The sequence below is a fragment of the Danio rerio genome, chromosome 5 (genome assembly GCF_049306965.1).
Source record: "Danio rerio strain Tuebingen ecotype United States chromosome 5, GRCz12tu, whole genome shotgun sequence".
NCBI classification, from domain to species: domain Eukaryota; kingdom Metazoa; phylum Chordata; class Actinopteri; order Cypriniformes; family Danionidae; genus Danio; species Danio rerio.
In genome coordinates this window covers 23,348,601-23,369,564 of record NC_133180.1, presented here as the reverse complement: position 1 = coordinate 23,369,564, position 20,964 = coordinate 23,348,601, and the positions used below count along the sequence as shown (strand labels likewise).

General features: G+C 37.9%; 1 protein-coding gene across 1 annotated transcript in view; it reads right to left on the bottom strand.

The window, feature by feature from the left end:
- Positions 1 to 2,915: 2,915 nt before the first annotated feature.
- mtnr1c (melatonin receptor 1C) overlaps positions 2,916 to 20,964 on the bottom strand; it is a 34,985-nt gene continuing 16,936 nt past the window's right edge. The window contains 1 exon segment of the mRNA NM_001161484.1: positions 2,916 to 3,805. Coding sequence (NP_001154956.1) covers positions 2,916 to 3,805 — 890 coding nt within the window.

Below are 20,964 nucleotides of genomic sequence, written 5' to 3'. Positions count from 1 at the left end.
TGACATGCTGTTCTGAGCATATTTGGATGTTTCTGCAGTCTCTGCTTGTTTGGTGCGCACCAGCATTTGGATGGAAGCGCTCGCACTTATTTAAATGAACGGCACCAGTAGTTTTAATCTAACCAAAACCTGCCAAGTGTGAACACACCCTGATGTCTGATGTCTGATGAAAAACTGTGAAGCAAAACAACACACTGTGCTATGCTGAGACTGTATGCTGCGGTACTACAAATGATAAACAATTCATAATAATAATCTCCATAGTGAAGTCACACATTCCAGACAGTGACAGATTTTTTTTTACCAGCCATTAGAATACTGGTGTTAAAATATTGGTGTGTTTTTAAAATAGCTTACAGGTAAATAATGATCATAGATGACTGCAAGGGATTTAAACAGGTCAACATTATTCAAAGAGGGCAACGTAATTCTGTATGTATCATAAAAATAATATTGACACAAAAAAAATTATATAATTCTTAATGTTAAAATTCAGTTCATTCATTTTCTTTTCAGCTTAGTCCCTTTATTAATCTGGGGTCACCACAGTGGAATGAACCGCCAACATATACAGCATATATTTTATGCAGTGGATGCCCTTCCAGCTACAACCCATCACTGGGAAACATCCATAAACTCTCAATCACACACATACACTACGGACAATTTAGCATACCCCATTCACCTATGCCACATGTTTATGGACTTGTGGGGGAATGCGGAGCATGCAGAGGAAACCCATGCAAACACGGGGAGAACATGCAAACTCCACACAGAAATGCCAACTGACCCAGCCGGGGCTTGAACCAGCAACCTTCTTGTTGTGAGGCGATTGTGCTACCCACTGCTCCACCATACTACCCTAAAATTCAGTTGCAGCTTATGAATGATATTGTGAAAAAGAAATTCCTAGCTACATTTTCTTGCAGTTTCCTTGTTTTCTGCATTTAAGGTTTAAAATTAAATACATTTTGTTCATTGTATTTGTTTGTATTTTGCTTTTTTATCAAACAAGATTTATTATTTTCTGCCTATTTATAATTGTGGGCCTCCAAATATAAAGAGTTAAAGTATGTTTTTTGGCTTGGCCAGAATATTTTAACCACTTTTCTGCAAATATTAGTTTACGAGCAGCAAGGCCCAATTGATACATCTGCATCATCCAGTGTAGCCTTTGCACAGAACAAAAAAATGATGTGGAGTGCAAGATCTGTGATTGGCCAGTTTGGTATAGCTGTGACCCGGGTTGGTGGGCAAAAAGAAGAAGAAGAGACCGGTTGTGCATGAGTTTAACATGTAGTATTGAGTTCCGCAAAGGACCTCCATGGGTATTTTATTTTGTGTTACTGCCTATTTCTTCTCTTATTAAAATACACTGAAAAAATTATTCAAAGATGATTCCTTGGATTTACTCAATTTTATTATGTTAAGTGGTTGTAAACAATTTAATTGTGTTGAATTTAAACAAACACATTAAGTTGAACATTATTCAATTTAATTTGATTGTTTAAATTCAACACAAATAAATTGTTTGCAACAGTTCTGCAGGCAACACTTTTTTCAGTGTAAACTTAAGTATAAACTGGGCTAAAGAGATGTTGAGAATAAGTGCTAAATTTAAACCCCAGTCTGTTCAAAGTCCTGTTTCAGTTGAAATACATCACAGGACTGGTTTAATGCTGGCAGTAACTTCAAACAGACATACATCTACTGTACCTAGAGATCAATTGACTGTGTTGTCATCGGAAATTATGCCAGTGATCATCTAGACTTTCCTCATGCTCAACTGAGCTTATGCACAGATACTATTAAATACAATAAGCCAGCCTTTATGAACTTGGCGTGTTTAAGATCTGCTATGTTGAAAATGAATGATCTACAATGCCTGATCACAGTGGCATTTCTACTTTCAATGGCCCTTGGGTGATTTATGAGATGTAGAGTGGGGGATGAGGGGTAGGATTGGAGGTGTTTGTGATGGAGTGGGGTGGTTGGGCGGGAGTAAAATATTTAAGAGAGAAAGGAAAAGAGAGATGGTGGCTGTGGAGCTGCACTGGGAGATTGCCCACATTGCCCATGCCTAAAACGCCATGGCCTGATTGAGACTACATTTAGAGTGGAAGTTACACCAGACAAGAAGTACTGGATAGTAGAACAACCAAATTAATGTTTAGGTCTATTTAACTGATTATATACTGATTATAATAAAGTATTACACTATCAATGCTGTTAAAAGAACCTCATGGAATTTAAACTGAAGTCACATTAATCTTTCACAGGAACCTTTTAGCCTAGCTTAAAAAATGCTCCATGCATCAGGTCTATTGCAGAAAATTGCTGCGGCGACTTCTTGTGCCATGTAGTGGTTTGGAAGAAAATAAAAACGTATTTTGGGGCGGCTATGGCCTTTAAAGAGTTGGATTTGGGATCCAAAGGTCACAGGTTCAAGTGCCGGCACCAGCAGTGATTGTTAGCGGGGAGGGTGAATAAATATCAACCTTAATACCACGGCTTAGGTGATTCCCTAGAGCAGGGGTTCTCAAACTCAGTCCTGGAGGTCTGGTTTCTCGCAGATTTTAGCTCCAACTTGCCTCAACACACCTACAAGGATGTTTCTAAAATGCCTAGTAAGAGCTTGATTAGCTAGCCCAGGTGTGTCTGATTAGGTTTGGAACTAAAATCTGCAGGACAGCTGACCTCTAGGAGCGAGATTGAGAAGTCCTGCCCTAGACCAAGGCACTAAACCCCCAACTGCTCTCCTTACAGCCCATTACTACTTCATGAGACTCCATGGGTGTATGTTGTTTGGAAATGTAATGTTATATGTAAATATATGTAAATTTATTTTACCTTGTGCACCTTTAGCCCCCTTGCACCATAATATTATGGTTGTTCGGTAAACAAGAAGCGATCTACTAGAATAGAGTGTGTGTCACTCCGCCTTTATACGCATTGGCTTCTTTCACATTGTTATTCGTTCCCGCTGGCGACTGTTTACTCTTAATGGCTTCAGTGTTATACCTGGAACTGTCTGTAAACAGCGCTCTCGGTGTGCAAAGAGCACGAAGAATTAGTTTGTACTCTTGTCTGAAGTTCTGATTGAGTAATCCGTAAACCACAGCATTCAGACAACTGTTGAAATACGCCATGAAGTAGCTGGTAACGAACAACCACTCCGGGATATTGGGCGCCACTTTTGCGGGGTTAATGGCCACCGCTAGTCCAATGAAGTTTAGAGGTGCCCAGCACACGGCGAATAGCACAAACACCACAAACATTGTCAGGAAATTCCTCAAATCAGCCGCTCTGACTTTTGGATTGGGCCGCACGCGTCCTTTAACCCTGATCACCAACGTCCAAATGCGCAGATAGCAGAAAGAAACCACACCCAATGGGACAAGGAAGTGGATCAGAACAACACAGACTGTATAAGAAGAGCTCGCTGTCTGGGTGAAGGTGCAGGAAAAAACCCGCGGGTCATATTTTAAGGATCCTACGAGGAAGTTCGGGACGGTGGCTAAAGCAGTGAGCATCCAGGTGAGCAGCAGGTACAGACAGGTGTTTCGGCGTGAATACAGTCGGTCGTAGCGAAGACTGTGGCAGATGTAGCAGTAGCGGTTGATGGCGATAGCTGTGATGTTGAAGACTGAGCCGATCACACTCAGACCCATTATAAAGCCACTCAGCTGGCAGTGCAGGGAGCCCATCGTCCAGTCATTGTGAAAGATGGCGATCAGAGCTAACGGGTAGGGGTATAGCGCCACCACCAGGTCAGCCACAGAAAGACTCACCACAAAGATGTTACCTATGAGAGATTGAAAAACAGATTAGTTTTTATGAGAAAAATCACAAGTTGCTGTTTGTTATGGTGTAAAGGCCTGTTATGATAGATATATTTTGTTGTGCAATATATAGTCACAGAAATTGTTGTGATATATTTTATGCCACTGAATGTATAATGATTATCAAACAGCATATAATATTGCAAATAATGTTATATAAACACTACCAAATGACAAAGACATTTCATTCTTAATGGTTCACCCACAAATTTAAATTCTCTCTTCAAACCTTTATGAGTTTCTATCTTCTGTTGAATAATAAAGAGGATATTTTAAATTTTTAAGCTGGAAACTGTAAGCATTGACTTTCATAGTTGTTTTTCCTACTTTGAAGGTCAATGGTTTCAGGTTTAAAGCTCTCTTCAAAATATCTTCTTTAGTGTTTAACACAAGAAGAAGAAAAAATCTCAAAGGTTTGAAACCACTTAAGGGAGAGTAAATGGGCATATTTTCATTTTTTTGGTGAACTATCCCTTTAAAGTTATTTAGATTCTGTAATTTGACATTCATTTTTATGTAAACATGATGGGATATATTGGGTCTTTAAAAAATATTGAGTTCATGTCCATGAATTGCACAATAAGTCAATATATTGATTACTGAGACAGGCAAACATTAGGTTGCTAGTATTTCCTATTATATATTAGCAAATACTTGTGCTGAACACTGTCATTGTACAAATTATTATTAAATAATAATATTTATTAAACAACAGCTATTATAGACAGGCAGACAGTTCAAAAGCAGCACAAATGAAAGCAAATTATATGATTTTTTTCGCTTTCAGTCACAAGTGTTTGCTCTGGAATAAATACCAGATTAACTAGATTAAATATTGACTGTTAGATATACCAAAGACAATACAATACACAAGTCACTCATATAGTTTTGAATGGGGAAGAGGGGGAACAGTTTGGTGGTCAACAAACGTACTGGAATCTCAGTGAATACTTGCTTCGCAGACACAAGAAATATATGAAGCTTGAAATCTGTTATTTTAAATAAATCAAGTGCACCTGAAAACAAGTTTTTTTGGTTTTGTAATCTATATGAAATTAATGCAAGGTACAGTCCGTCCTGTCAAACGCACATCACATGACAGCAACTACTCAGACGCCCACAAACTTGTAAACAAAGAGTCGCTGTCATTTCTGGAAGAGATTCACCATCAAGAACAAGTTGTGGATTTGTTCAGAAGTGCAGCGAGATCTGTTATACAAAGGATGACAATGTGTTGAATAGCCATGAATGAGGTTGGTGTCGTGATCTCGTTACCTTCGAGTGCACATGCACATTAGCTTGGGCAACCTAAAAAATTTTCAATTTTGTTTGATTGGAACGTTTAGAAAAAAACCTTATGAGCTAGTTGTTGTTTAATTTTATTGGTGGTTCCAAATATGTAATATAATGTTAAGCTTGGCAAATTGATGTTTCCCTATTCAGACAGAATGCCCGAGAGGCGTTTCAAAGATGGCCGCCGAGTGTAATGACTTGCCCTAAAGGGACTTCGGATATACTATACACAAAACTAAATATCATATTTAACCACTATACAGATTCCAAATTAACAACCCCAGGTATATTATCCATACCCTGGATCTTGCATCTCCAAAATCCTCAAAACTCATTTTCAGGCACAATATTTATACATAAACTGCATATCTGATGTCTAAATGACATCTTTGAGAACCTCTTAAAGTTACAATGCATGAAATGAATGCAGTTGTGGCATGAAACTCTTTCTGAGCAATCCTGAAGGCAGAGTGATGCAAATAGTGAAACTCTGGTAGAATATCAAACGGCTAGAAGGACCTCTCAGCCAATCGGACTCGAAAACTACACTCTCAGAAATTAAGGCATGCAAGCTGTCACTGCAGTGGTACCTTTTCAAAAGATCCAATTTTATACCTAAAAGGTCCATATTAATACCTCGAGGGTACATATTAGGACCTAAAAAGAACGAAAGTGTTCATCTTAAAAAATTTAGGTACTAACATATACTTTTGAGCTACCAATATGGACCCTTCAAGTACAAATGTGTATCGTTTGAAAAAGTACTACCCCAGTGACAGCTCGTGTACCTTTATTTCTGAGAGTGTTGAACAAACTGTTAAATATCTAATTTAATGACACCATATTGCAAAAACAAATAATAGATGAAAACAAGAACTGATGAAAACAAACAGCTCCTGACAATACATTGAGTCGTATGAAGCAAAATCATCCATCTGTTGAAGAAACTGAACATTATTTACAACATTATTGGCTTTTAAAATGTCCTCAGTGTGTTCATGACAGTCTGGGGAATGTGAGTTAAAGATAGTAATGTTTGGCAAGTAATGTAATATACTGTCTTGCTTTGCCTCTATATGCTTTCATTTTTGGATGATCTGATTTTCATAATATGGACAAAAGTGTGTGTGTGAGAGAGAAATTCATCTTCAAAATAACTTTTTTGGGCTCCGAAAGAAATCATAAACTATATTAAATTACATAGGATTATGTGCAACCCAAATACGACAAAGAAACTATGGAAAGAAATGATTCAATTATTACATAAGAGATTTCAAAATGAAAAGTGTCATTATTGATTCATTCTAAAAACACAACACATCATCTCTAGTGCACCACAGAAAAAATGAACCTATAAAGTACATTTGTTTTCAGTATACTATCTATTGAAGACATGAATATATGCCCCACATTTGTCGAACTGTGCAAAAGGAAGGTGTTCAAACCATCACAACTGATCAGTGTTGGATCACATGAGCTCCATTGTCTGCACTGTCATTGGTGCTCATATTATGTCATTGTGCATTTGCATAGAGCTGAACTCTGCTCAACTTTCGTTACATCGCCAAAGGTCTCTGCTGCTCATGTCACCTCAAATCACCAGCGCTCATTGAAAATGAATGACTTCCGGTTGCTTTGTCGCTACAAATCGCTGTCAGTCTGAACGGCCCTTGAGGGGACCACAAGGACTGTGAGCTCAGGAGGCCTTTGCTTGTTTACCAAATGAGGGACAACGAGTGCCTTCATCTCTGTAACGAAAACCTTTAATTAACACTACTACCCTGACTCCTTTCCTGTTTGCCATTTAAATTATTTTATTTTATTTTAATTATAGCCTAACAAGCGAGCAAATGGTTTAGCAATACAGCTGAATCAGACGCAGGAAAAAATGCATGACAATTTGAAAAAAAGAAGACTAAAAATGACAAACTGCCTTTTTTCTTTGCCCTTTTCTTCTCAATTAATCTCTAAATCTTTACGATACATGACTCTTTATCATTTTGCTATTTATTATTAACTTCATTTTTAATTATCTTTTTGTTTTATTTTGTTTTTGTCTATTTGTTTTATTTAGCATTTAATTTGATGTATCACTAATACATTCTTACTATTTTTCTGATGCTCATTTTATTTGTACCATGTGTTCTACTTCCTTATCCAGTATATATATCCTTGTTTCTGTTTTGTACTTAATATAATTTAGCATTTTTTATTTAATTACACTTTATTAGATATGATTTAATTTATAGCTAAGCATCAATTTATTTTATAACTTTATAAATTGTTTATAACAATTTATTTTATAAGTTTTTTTTTTATATAAAATTGCTATTTTATAACAATTTCTCCTTATTATTTTCCCCTTTGTGCAAGATTTGTATTGACATCCTAATTGTACTTCTACAATAATGTATGTTACTTTAATATTTTTTTTAATTGAATTTACATTTTACATTTAGTAATAGTTCTTCAACTAGGTAAGCTAAATTGTCTGTAGTGTATGTGTGTGAATGAGAGTGCGTGAGTATTTCCCAGCTGGAAGGGCATCCGCTGCGTAAAAACATATGCTGGATAAGTTGGTGGTTCATTCTGCTGTGGTGACCCCTGATTAATAAAGGGACGGAGCCAAAAAGTAAATTAATAAATGAATGATAGTTCTACAGTGGCCAAGAGAGCTTCCGTTTGATAGCACACATGCTGCAAATCCTTACAGCACAAACACTTTTTTAAAAAAACGCGCTGCATTTTCTCACAACGCAAACAATTTACAAAAACGCGCTGCATTTTCTCACATGCAAACAATTTACTAAGATGTGCTGCATTTGCTTACACACAAACAATTTACTAAGACGTGCTGCATTTTTTCACAACGCAAACAATTTAAGAAAACGCGCTGCATTTTCCCCACAACACTTTCAAATAGCACTGAACACAATGAAAATGTTCAAAAGGACCCTAAAACGTGACGGACTCGACTGTTTAGGTTATGGTTATTTAGGCTAATAAATACAAAAGACAAGGGAATGAGAATGTTAAAAAACAAACAAAAAACTCACCTTTTAAAGATCACCTACAACTTCACTGAGCAATAGTCACAAAACAGTGGCGTCCATCACGTTTTTGGGTCCACTTGAAACATTTTCGTTGTGTTCTGATATTTTGAGTGTTATGAGACAATGCAGTGCGTTTTCTTAAATTGTTTGTGTTGCATGAAAATGTAGCGTGTTTTATTAATTTGTTTGCAGTGTGTGAAAATGCAGCATGGTTTTTAAAAATGTGTTTGCGTTGTGAGGATTTGCAGCAGGATTTGTGATCTTTTCTAAATTTGCTGGCGAATTTTGTAATCAAATGTGTTTTCTTAAATTGCAGCACGTTAAGCTCTCTCGGCCACCATATAGTTCACCCAAAATTGAAAACTGTCATGTTGTATGGTGTGTTTCTCAGGGTTGGGTTGGTGTTGGAAGGGCATTCGATGCAAAAAACATATGCTGTATAAGTTAGTGATTCAGTCTGCTGTGACAACCCCTGATTAATAAAGGGACTAAGCTGAAGGAAAATGAATGAATGAAGAAATGGTAAAAACTGTTTTTCATTGACTTCCATAAAATTTTTTTACACTAAGAAAGTCAATGGTTACCAGTTTCCAACATTGTTCAAAATATCTTATTTTGTGTTCAACAAAAAAATCAAACTTATTAATGTTTAGAACAAATGTAAATGATGAGTCAATTTTCATCTGTTTACCTATCCCATTTAATTCTTTCTACAGCTAAGCAGCAAATAATGTAGTAAACATGAAACAGTGCCAAGAAAAAAAAAAACGTCTATCAATTTGAGAAAGAGCAAAATGAAAAATTGTAATAGTGTCTAGCAGTGACCTTCCTTTCCTGATATCAGCAAATAGAAAATAGTGCATTTCTGAGAAAGTGTGTGTGTGAGGGAGAGTGACAGAGAGAGTCTGTGTCAGAAGTGTGTGTGTGTGTGTGGACTGACAGAGTACAGACCCCACTATGTCATTTATAACTCAATTAGGGAGGTGCTTTAATAACTGTTATCCCTGCAGACTAACATTAAGTCCCCTCACACAGTTCATAACACTCTAAAAGATAACGAAGAAAAAACAAAGCCCCACTGCCAGGCCTCGTTTGGCTGTCTTTAAAAGCAAAGTAATTCAACCTCATGTTCCAGCTCAGAAACAAAACGCTCAGACAGATCCGTCTCGTCTAAAAATGACCTCATTGTGTCTGTGCAAAAATGCATCTCTGATTGAGCTGCCCTCGTAAACCCCGTTAAAAATCTTTCAGTGAATCAAAAGGCGCTCGTTTCCGCGGTTTCAATTATTCTTCCACTCTCCGCAACACTGATCAGGTCGCACTTGTTTTGCTCGCCAATTTCCATTCATGAACTCTCATTGACTATTTCCGTCCATCAGACTTCATCTCAATCTTGCACCGAAGAAGCTGAACCGATTACGTGCCGGGAAAACTGAATATGTTTGACAACTCGTGAAGGTCGCCTTCGTAAGTGAAACAGATTCACACAGACTTCTCAAGTCTAGCAGATCTGCAGCTGTTTTTCCGTGTGTGATATCACCTGTACTGAAGTGATTAGACTGAATTTTACTATATTATTAATAAATAAAATCACCCCTGAAACACAAGAGTGGCATGATTATGGATAATCTGAGTATTACAATATATTTGGGTCCGATTAGATCCAGGAGAGTATAAACTATTTGGTAAGGGGCCTCAAATTTTACATCTTGGTTTTTTTAAATGTCTTACAATTACATGTTTAGGTAATATTAACAGTTTTTTAAAATATGAATCATTTTGTGCTGATGTTAAAGGTGCCATAGAACGAAAATCTGGATAAAACAAGGCATAACTATATGATAACAGTTCAGCACATCATTCAGCCAACAGCTAGCTCTCTGCAACTCCCACATGGTTGGCCACTGAGCAGGGGGTGCTCAACCTGCAGTCTTTGTGGGTTTAAACACCCCAGTAAAGTAAAGGGGACTCTATGCTAATGAGCGCCATCTTTCGCATGAGACGTTAGACCGAGGTCCTGACTCTCTGTGGTCATTAAAAATCCTAGAATGTCCTTCGGAAAAGAGTAGGGCTTTAACCCTGAAATCCTGGTCAATTTGCTTTCTAGCCTCCTAACCATCCACATGTCATTACTGGCTTCATCACTCTGTCTCCTCTCCACCAATCAGCTGGTGTGTGGTGTGCAGTCTGGCACAATATGGCTGCCATTGCGTCATCCAGGTTGATGCTGCGCACTGGTGGTGGATGAGGAGATTCCCCCCGTTTTTACGATCTCTAAACCATCTCTAGGGTTTACAGAGAATGGTCCGAAAAAGAGAAAATATACAGTAAGCGGCAGTTCAGGTGCCTTGTTGATGCCAAAGGTCAGAGAAGAATGGCTAGACTGGTTCGATCTGATAGAAAACCAACAGTAATTCAAATAACCACCCATTATAACCGAGGTCTGCAGAAGAGCATCTCTGAAAGCACAACACGTGCAACCTTGAGACCACTCCTTCTGCTGCTGTTGGTGCCACTCCTGACAGCTAAGACTGGGAAACTGAGGCAACAATTCATACCGGGTCACCAAAATTGGACAATAGAATATTGGAAAAACGCTGCTTGGTCTGATGAGTCTTGATTTCTGCTGCGACATTCAGATGGTAGGGTCAGATTTGGCATCAACAACATGAAAGCATGGATCCATCCTGCCTTTTATCAACGGTTCAGGCTGCTGCTGGTGGTGTAATGGTGTGGGAGATATTTTCTTGACACACTTCAGGCCTATTAGTACCAATTTTCCACAGCCTACCTGAGTATTATTGCTGACCATGTCCATACCTTTATGGCCACAGTGTACTCATCTTCTGATGGCTACTGCAGCAGGATAACGCGCCATGTCATAAAGCTTGAATCATCTCAGACTGGATTCTTGAACATGACAATGAATTCCCTTTACTCAAATGGCCTCCACAGTCACCAGAGCTCAATCCAAAAAAGCACCTTTGGTATGTTGTGCAACGAGAGATTCACATCATGGATGTGCAGCCAACAAATCTGCAGCAACTGCGTGATGCTATCATGTGAATATGGACCAAAAACTCTTAGGAATATTTCCAGTATCTTGTTGAACTATGCCACAAATGATTAAGGCAGTTCCGAAGGCAAAAGGGCTTCCAACCCGGTACTAGTAAAGGGTCCCTAATAAAGTGGCCGGTGAGTGTATAGCAGCATGAAACATTTTTTTAAAGGAAGTGAAAGTTCATGCAAGTTAAAAGAATGTATTTTTGTCTTGCGTAATTGCAGATGATTTTAAGTCTGCGTTATGCCTTCTCTTACCAAAGCTGAAGTAAACACAGCAAATCCCCTTTCTCGTTTGACCTACATCTATTGAAGGTCAGCGATATCAGTGTGTGCCAGAAGAACCAGGCCCCGCGTGTCATATGATCATTTTCAACTTTCACAGACTTTCACAGTCTGCAACAAACAGCATTCTATTTCTCTTTTAGCAGCAGGAAGACTCCCTTTTCTGACAAAATAAGAAACGAGATTCAGTAACATTGCATCAGCCTGCTGAGCACAACAGCACACAAATGAAAAAATAGGATTTAAGACGGCCTTAAATCTGCAACTTTTTTCCACTGTGTCACCTTCAGCACCAGACATGATTTATCTAAGCGTTTCTTTTAAATCTACAGTGGCATTTTGACTAGTGTCTCAGACTGCCAAGCATTTCTCAACCCGAAGACAGAGCTGACAGGACGTGTGATTTGACAAGATCACCATCTCCAGCCATCAGTCTAGCGGGAGTCCAGAACCCAGAGACTCATACACACAGACTCAGGCCACCTCAGTTCTCTCTGCTTAAATTATAGTGTATGCAAAAATTTGTATCTTTTGATATATGCAGTAAACCAACCAATTTACCAACCTATCAACAAACCAACCAACCCAATTTAATTAAATTCAATTAATTAATTCATTCATTTTCTTGTCGGCTTAGTCCCCTCCGGGGTCGCCACAGCGGAATGAACCACCAACTTATCCAGCAAGTTTTTACGCAGCTGATGCCCTTCCAGCCGCAACCCATCTCTGGGAAACATCCACACACACATTCATACACTACGGACAATTAAGCCTACCCAATTCACCTGTACCGCATGTCTTTGGACTGTGGGGGAAACCGGAGCACACGGAGGAAACCCACGCAAAGGCAGGGAGAACATGCAAACTCCACACAGAAACGCCAACTGAGCCAAGGTTTGAACCAGCGACCTTCTTGCTGTTAGGCGACAGCACTACCTACTGCACCACTGCCTCGCCTCAATTCAATTCAATTCAGCTTTTTTTCTATAGCTCTTTTACAATGTAGATTGTGTCAAATCAGCTAAACAGAAGTTCGAGTAAATTGAAACTGTCAGTCTAGTTTTCAGAGTTCAGTTTAGATCAATCTTTCCCTCATTAAGCCTATCTTTCTGTCCAATTTTCATACTTCTGTTTTTCAAATCAAACTTTTTAATATTCACCTTGTAAGCTGAATGATTTGGCTCATAATGTTTTAAAAAATGTTAAAAACAAGCTTTAGAAAAGAATCAAAAGGAAAAATACTGAAAAAGTGGCCACTAATGCACTACAAACCTTCATTTTAACATGGCTTATTAAGACCATCGTTGGCTCTGCTTAAATGCTTTGTTGCTCTTTTGTAGCTTTGCATAAAAGCATCTGCTAAATGCACTAATGTAAATGGAAGTGCTGTGTTAAACTAACCTATACTTTGATTTTGAATCTTTAATAAGCTTTGATATGGAAAAAAAGAACTATGATAGCAAAAAAAGTTTTGTAAAATATATTAATGTTAATAGAAATGAACTGACAGTGACTCTACAAAAATGTTCAAACTTGAAAAGCAATTATTTCAATAATAAAATGACAAAATTGAATACCTCATTGAATTCCGACCTTCATTTTCAAAAAAACTAGATAGCTAATTAGAGCTAACTTGTTAAAAATTTTTGTCCCTGAACTGTTTCACCTTTTTTTTTCAAATGTTATGTAAACATAAGCATTTTTCACGATACAAATCCCTCAAGGTTGCGATATCTATTCATCTGAAACACACTGTCGATGGTGCGCTCAAACGCCTTAGCGGTCTGATTCTCTCCGGCAGCTCATCGCTGAGATCACAAACTAATCTCAGTTCGGACCTCAGGCTCAATAACACAGTTTCTGACTTATTTCAAAGAGTCTCTGGAAATGGATCCTCTAGCAAAAGAGCCAAAATAGACAGAATTGCACACAGGTCATCGTGGGTCCTGACATTTGCAATGACATTTATATGGAGAGCCTGTGCTATTGGTGCCAGACAAAGACATCATTTCTGAGTGAGAGAAAAAATTGGACCAAAGGTTTATGCTTTTCCTGAAATTTTAGGGAGAAAAATGCTGTTCGTCATTTAAGCGTCATTGTTTTGGTCTCTGGTCTCTTTCTAGGTTGCGATCAGCTGGATGTGAGTCACAGTCACCTTGCGGTCGGTCACTTTATATCTGCATGAACCTACACAGCTGTCAGGGGATCACAGCCAAATGGGCACCATCGGAGTATCAAACCTTTAGGGAGCTGTATTTCAACATCAACTAACACCACAGTTCATGAGAGATAAGGTGTGAATACTAAACCTTTCCTTTATCACTAACCTCCAGCTTGAATGCAGATGGGTCTACTCTTGTGTTTTATCCTCATCAATGCTGGGGGATATAAAGACAGCGTAGTAATGACAGGCTTATTTTACAGAGGCTCATATGTCATGTTTAAGAGTGAGAGAAATAGAGAGAGAGAGGAAGAACAGGATTTATGTTGTCTGAGGTTCAGATCAGGACAAGTTCCTGAATAGGGAGCACTGCCTGAGGATCGCTATAAATCCACATGATTATTCTGGATAAAACGGTTTAATTAGTTTTCTCTCTTACTATTTTTTTTTTGTGATAAACTCCACACAAGGACACATGTTCTACATCCCTGAATCATAGATTTAAAGGCTGAGTAAGTCACGTGGAAGACACATGGGAGATATGAGGCTATTTTCCTTCACCAGGAAAGAAATGACATCCCTTAACTCAACATAACATCCAACCTCACCTCATTAACTTTCTCAATATGGTGTTACTATGCATAATTCACGATGGTGTATGATGTTTGTCCTTGTTATCTTTCATGAAAATATTATATCTTGCTCCATCTTGACTTCCATACAAGCTGAAATCACTTCAGTCGGTCTTATGCTGCAGGAGTTTCAGGTCAATTTATCCCAAATTACGCCGTTGGATAATCGTAGAACAAATTGTGTCCAGGATCTCATTCAGTTCTGATGTTTGGCCCAGATTATCAGCTAATGTGAAGTGTTTACAGATTGAATCTTAAACCTCTTCATCTTCTCACTGACACATTGAGGCTGGCCGATCATATCAGTTAAATTTAATTAAACTCAGCCATTATTTATATAGCACCTAACAGCAGCCTGCTGTTAAAGGGTCAGTTCACCCAAAACTGAAAATTAGCTCATTGTTTACTCTCCCTCATGTGGTTTTAAACCTTCATGAGATTATTTCATCTGTTGCAGACAAAGAAAGACTCTCTTTGAAGAGTATTTTGAAGAATGCTGTAGACTTCTGAAGTAGGAACAAAAAATTACCAAGTGAGTCAATGGGTTTAAGCAACCAGCATATTTTAAAATGTTTTATTTTGTGATCAACAGAGGAAAAAAGAAGCTCAAACAGGTTGAATAAACTATAGGTTTTCACATGACATCATAGATGATGAAATTAAAATGGAGTGCGGGAAGTGATTCTTCTACATAGGAATCACTATCAGAACATCAGTGCAGATCGGTACCGATCGCCAATCTGGGCGATCTCATGAACCAGTCGCAGGTGTTTGTTCACGGGTTTATACACAGAGGAAGATGCATGTGTGTTATCAGCAATGCTACAACGCGTGAAGAGGTAAATGTTGTGTGGGGTGGAGTGATCGCTGTGGTTTCAACACAGCAGTTAAAATACATACAGGTATGGTGCGGCCTCTGTTTATAGTTTATTGGTGCGACTCGTGCGAGTAATGGTCTCTTTGTTGCAGCCAATGCATATCTAATGCTTTGAGCTGCTGTGACGCACAGAGCAATCTCCCCTATGGTCTCATCCAACCCTATGAGCTCTGCTCTAGCAGCTCCATGACGCCCGCGAATTAGATAAAATACCCTGGAAATTATGGAGACGCAAGTGAATTAGCAAGAAAACAGATCGCGAGAGGCACTGTGATGTTCTAAGCATTACATTTGTTAGGTTAGATTAACAGCACAGTACAGATATCTCGAGTGCACATCCTTGTCTCTCTTATTGAGCAATCCAGCTGCTGTAAGGCTGTCCAGAGCTTGGAATGGCCTTGCATGTATTTAGGCTTTTTTTGCATACATAAGAACTGAAAGTTCTGTGTTTTTGACAATATTGCAAGTTTACTAAAACATGGCTAAAAATATTACGCAATATAATTATTGCAATAAACAAATGTGCATTTATTGGTGTGCATTTCAACTTTTTATGCAATGTTTCTAAATTGCTTTGTCAGTCATTTTTCTTATTAATTTTTAATGTTTTATCTATTATTTTCTGTAAAGCTGCTTCTGACCATGACATGTCCACACTAAGTGAAGTTTATTTATAAACTAATTTCGAGAGGATCACATGCTTATGATTGACACGGCTGGCCCCGAGTCAAGCTAATGTACGAACCACCAATCAGAACATTCCGAACTCAGTATAAATAACCAAAGCATCTTCCCTTTAGTCATCTTCGTCTTGAAGAATTCCCCCTCCCACCCCCTCTTCTCCTCTGTTTCTCTATAGGGCAGCATGGCAGGTTTCTCTATATGGCTAGCACTGTGGCCTCACAGCAAGAATGCCTCTGGTTCGGGTCTCTACCCCGCCAGTTGGCATTTCTGTGTGGAGTTCATGTTCTTCCCGTGCTCGCGTGGGTTTTCCCTGGGTCCTCTGGTTTCCTCCCACAGTCCAAAACATGAGACATAAGTAAATTGACTAAACCAAATCAGCACCAAAGTCAAATTCCACCAGCAGCACAGGAGCCCTGGGCTTGAGGATCTCATGACAGCATGCCAAACTAGCTTATTACCAATCATCAGCTAAGAGTGAACTATTGAAATGGTTACAAGAGACATGTTTATGAGTTTATATGCAACATCCTTAATTTATTCTCATAGGTAAAGCAAGATCTCCACTATCATACTTAGAGGGTAAATGAGATTTGAAGCTTAAAGCATCAGAATCGGCACTCTGTATCGGCTGATCACCATGACAAGGAATCGGTACTCTGTATCAGCTACAAAAATTCTGATCGGAGCATCCCTATTTTTTTCACTAGTTTGCTTTTCAAAACACCATCAGTTTGGTTTAAGGAAGGGGCCAGTTGATATCAAGATGATATATTACACGATAATCAGACTAGTTTTCTCATGGACAAGTGCAAGAAAGAAAATTAATTTATGAGAAAAGGCACCAGATGTGCTCCAGTAACATATTTGAGATTGTCAAAAATATACCAACAAGTCCATTGGATTTGTGAAAACAAAAACTGCAAGATGTAGTCCAGGGTACATATGTATTGGTTCTCAAAAATGTATCCCTGGGCACATTTTCCCAAGAAGCCTGGGTTTTCTAATAGTATTACTATTTGGAGTATTTGAACATGCTACATTTGCCATGTTGTCAGTGTCTTGTAATCTATGGTGTTACTTGGGCCACTTCACTGCCATTTGTAAATTCTTATCTTGTGGCTGCAAGTATATTGCACACGTATGAATCTTGACAGAAGTAGTAGGTCAGTAGATACTTTTTTTCTATATTTATATGAGCATTGTGAATGATCTCCTAGAGGGCATGTTGATGTTAGAACTGCAACAAATTGACATCAAGCATGATGTCAAATAAACATGTGCGAACCAATTTGATGTCAAACTCTTTTGATCATCTGATCATCAGTTTTATTCATCTAAAAGCTTCCATTTCAAATTACATCGGATGCATGGATACCTACAATGCATGTAAAGTACCTTGATGTCAAAATGAGATCTAACATTGGCATTAAAAAGTGCTTACAGGACAGTCCTGTAATTGATTTTTGATGTGTATTTGATGCCAATGTTAGATGTCAATTCGATTTTATTTTGACATTAAGGTAGTCAATTGACATCAAATTGCTTTGCATTTTTGATATAATTTTAATGTCAAGGTGCCCGCTGGAGTGACTTTGCCTCAACAGATCATGTGACTGGACAAGTGGCCCGATCTCAAATGCAGACCACCATCTCAAACCTTGTTTAGTCATTGTAAAATGCCTCTAGAACTGTCTCACAAGACAGTGTTTCCAAACACCATGCATCAAACATCAGTCATCCGCCTCTGAGGCACAAGTGATTTATTATGTAGAAGAAAAAAAACAGCCAGAGTGGTTTTCCCGGTTGTAGCAAATTTAATTTGTACTATTAATAATTTCTGCCATTTTTCACAGGAAGCAACATTGTTTTGTCTTGAACACATGGGATGGAGACAGTGTTTTATTTATTATTAATGTATGGGATATTCCAATTATAAAACTTTGGACGGAAACAAAACTACCGTGTGCTAAAGAATAAAACAATTATGTCAACATAGACACATGTAACAATGCTCTGTTCACACAAAGACAGAATAAACAGATCAAGTCACGGACAGATGCTTTTCCAATTCATATTAACACCTACAGCTTTATCATAATGGCACCTCCAAATTGTTCAAAGTGTGGACAAATTATAATACTGAGAAAGTATACTTGGAAACATATGCGCAAGATTTATGCTTCAGTTTTTTGTTCCAGCTGGAAACAATTGCGTGTCACCAACAGCAGGCGGTGAGATGATTTTATGGGAAGTCATCACAACATTGAGCTAGAAAAACTCAACAGCTCTGATGAGTTTCTGCAGCGCAAAACTGGAAAAAAAAGAGTAAACAAGAAAGAATCTGACTGGAGAGTAAAACTAAAGATGGAAGCACAGGTTTTTTCCAGGCAAGCGCCTTGTCAAAAATATCCAAATTCATTCTCATACTTCACTGCAGACAGAAGAGAAATGAAATCTAGTTGGAGGAAGACTTGTTTTGAGGTGTCAGCATGTTCTGACTCCCACCGGTAGATGTTTAGGTTTTAGAAATGCATACAGTGCAGTCTTCCTTTATTGCCAGGGCAAAATAGATTTCACACTTTTGTTGCAGCTTATGGCTTCATTAACTGATATTCTAATTAAATAAATTAAAAATAGTCTCTTTACATGTACTGCTTTACAAGTATATATTTTCTGTTTAATACTGTGCATTTAAATTTATGTAATAAAAACTGACAGCTATTTGTTGGCTAGCAAGAAATATACTATTTAAAAAAACTCCTACAACAGATGTTTTAAATTGATCAAATAAGGCACTATAACATATTGTGATCTGTTCTAGAAAATACCACAGACTGCCTCAGCATCTGAGGTGTTTAATGGACTGAAGCATCACTGAAAGTGCTTATGCAACCTCACCACACACTCACACACACACACACAAACACACACACACGCAGACTCTTGTTGTGTGTTTATTCTGTACATCCCTTAAAGAAATGGTGTATTTTTTATTTTAATGTTGCTTTATTATACAGTTTTTCTCAGTGGCTTTGGTGCATTTCTCACAACACTATTTACATTTACACAGCAGTTAATGCATTTCTCAAAACCATAAGTAAAAACTGCAAAACCAAGTTAATAACCTGCAAAAGCGTGTCACTTTCTCAAAATGGATAGCTCATTCCTTAAAATCAAGTATTTATGTCAATGAATGTGTCAGTGTCATCAAGATGAATCAAGAAAGTCCTGACATCATTGTTTATCAAAATAGTCAAATGGCTTTATCATGTATTCACTATGACAGTTTACTCTGTACATTATTTCCAGTGCAAAAAAGTCAGATTTTGGTGACACATCTTAAAAATCCTCAAGACAGCACTATATTCTATTTGCACAGCCATTTGAAAAGTACAGTAAAGTTAGACATCACTGCTTTTAGTGAGGTATCTGAGTACAAGACACTGATTATGTATGTTTCACATTTTTACTGCATTTGCTCTTTGCAATTCTAATATATTCACAGCATTATGCAAAAGAATAAATACACCTTTATTTTCAACAAACAAACTTCCTTTGGGTAGAGCTGTGCATAACTGTAAACAACATTACAGTGCATACTGGAACTGAGCCTAAAACATACAGAGGTCTGTAAATCCTTCATGAAATTGTTCAATTTAGAAGAAATTTTAAGAAAAAAAAAGATTAAAATGTTTTTATAAAATTAGCTTGACAGATTTTGACAACTAGTTTTTGTATGTAAAGACTCAAGTAATGAAATGAGGACTATCAGTTTTATATGGAGTGATTATTCAGCATTCACAAGTTTAGTTAATTTTGACTGACAAGACAAAAGCAAATGATAATGTTCTAAAACAGCAGAGAATTTTATGAAAGCAATTGATGTGTCCAAAAGCATTTGCAATTTGTTGGAAGGAATGAGAAACTGCTACTATGATGTGCACAAATGACTAATTGTTTTGAGAAATGCAATAACTCTTGTGCAAATGTAAATAGTGTTGGAGAAATGCACCAAAGCCACTGAGAAAAACTGTAATGTTATGAAATATAACTTATTGAAAATACCCCTGTAATATATTCAAGTAAACATGAAGCATATGCATCGTGTCCAAAACAAAAGCTTGCAGTATAAGCCGATGTATAATTTATACCTTATTGAAATTCTATCAGATAGATAAAAATATAGACTGAAAAACAATTAATTCAAGAAAAACTGCAGGGGCAGGCTAGGTAGACTGGATGGATGGATGGATGGATGGATGGATGGATGGATGGATGGATGGATGGATGGATGGATGGATGGATGGATGGATAGATAGATAGATAGATAGATAGATAGATAGATAGATAGATAGATAGATAGATAGATAGATAGATAGATAGATAGATAGATAGATAGATAGATAGATAGATAGATAGATAGATAGAGACAGACAGACAGACAGACAGACAGATTGGATTCTAGAGGGATATGTAGAAGTCAAAAACCCAGCAGATTGGATTTGAACTTTTTCTAAATCCGTCTGTGGGTGGAAAGAATAGAAGTCTGCAGTTTAGCAGGTGAGTTTCAGCGGAACAATTAAAATGCAATTACCTGTTAGTTTGCCAGAGCTCCCTCTGAGCCAGTTGAATATTATCAGCCGCTGCGAGGATCACTTCTCACTGATCTGACTGTGTCTGCGCTGTCACAAATGTGTTTAATGGCTCTGCTCGTCTGGAGCATCTAAGCTAGAAATACCTGATTTTTAAAGTGGATTTTACTTTAATACACAGATCAGACAGTCTATTATAACTCTGCACAACTCATATTTATCTCTCAGTGTGATGTCCAGGATAAACCTGCCATCCATCCGTCTGTTAAATTATTGGGTTATAAAGCTTAGGAAGTTCTGGTGAGATACGACCACCTACACCACCACAGCTCTGTACACACACACAAAGCACCTTAGCTACATAAGTACCGTTGGTATGCAAACACACAGCTCCATTTTCCCTCCGACATCCCATAAAAATAACTGAGTGGAAGCACTGAGAAAGACATAGACAGAGAAAAGAGAGAGTGTGAAAGAGCTGGTAA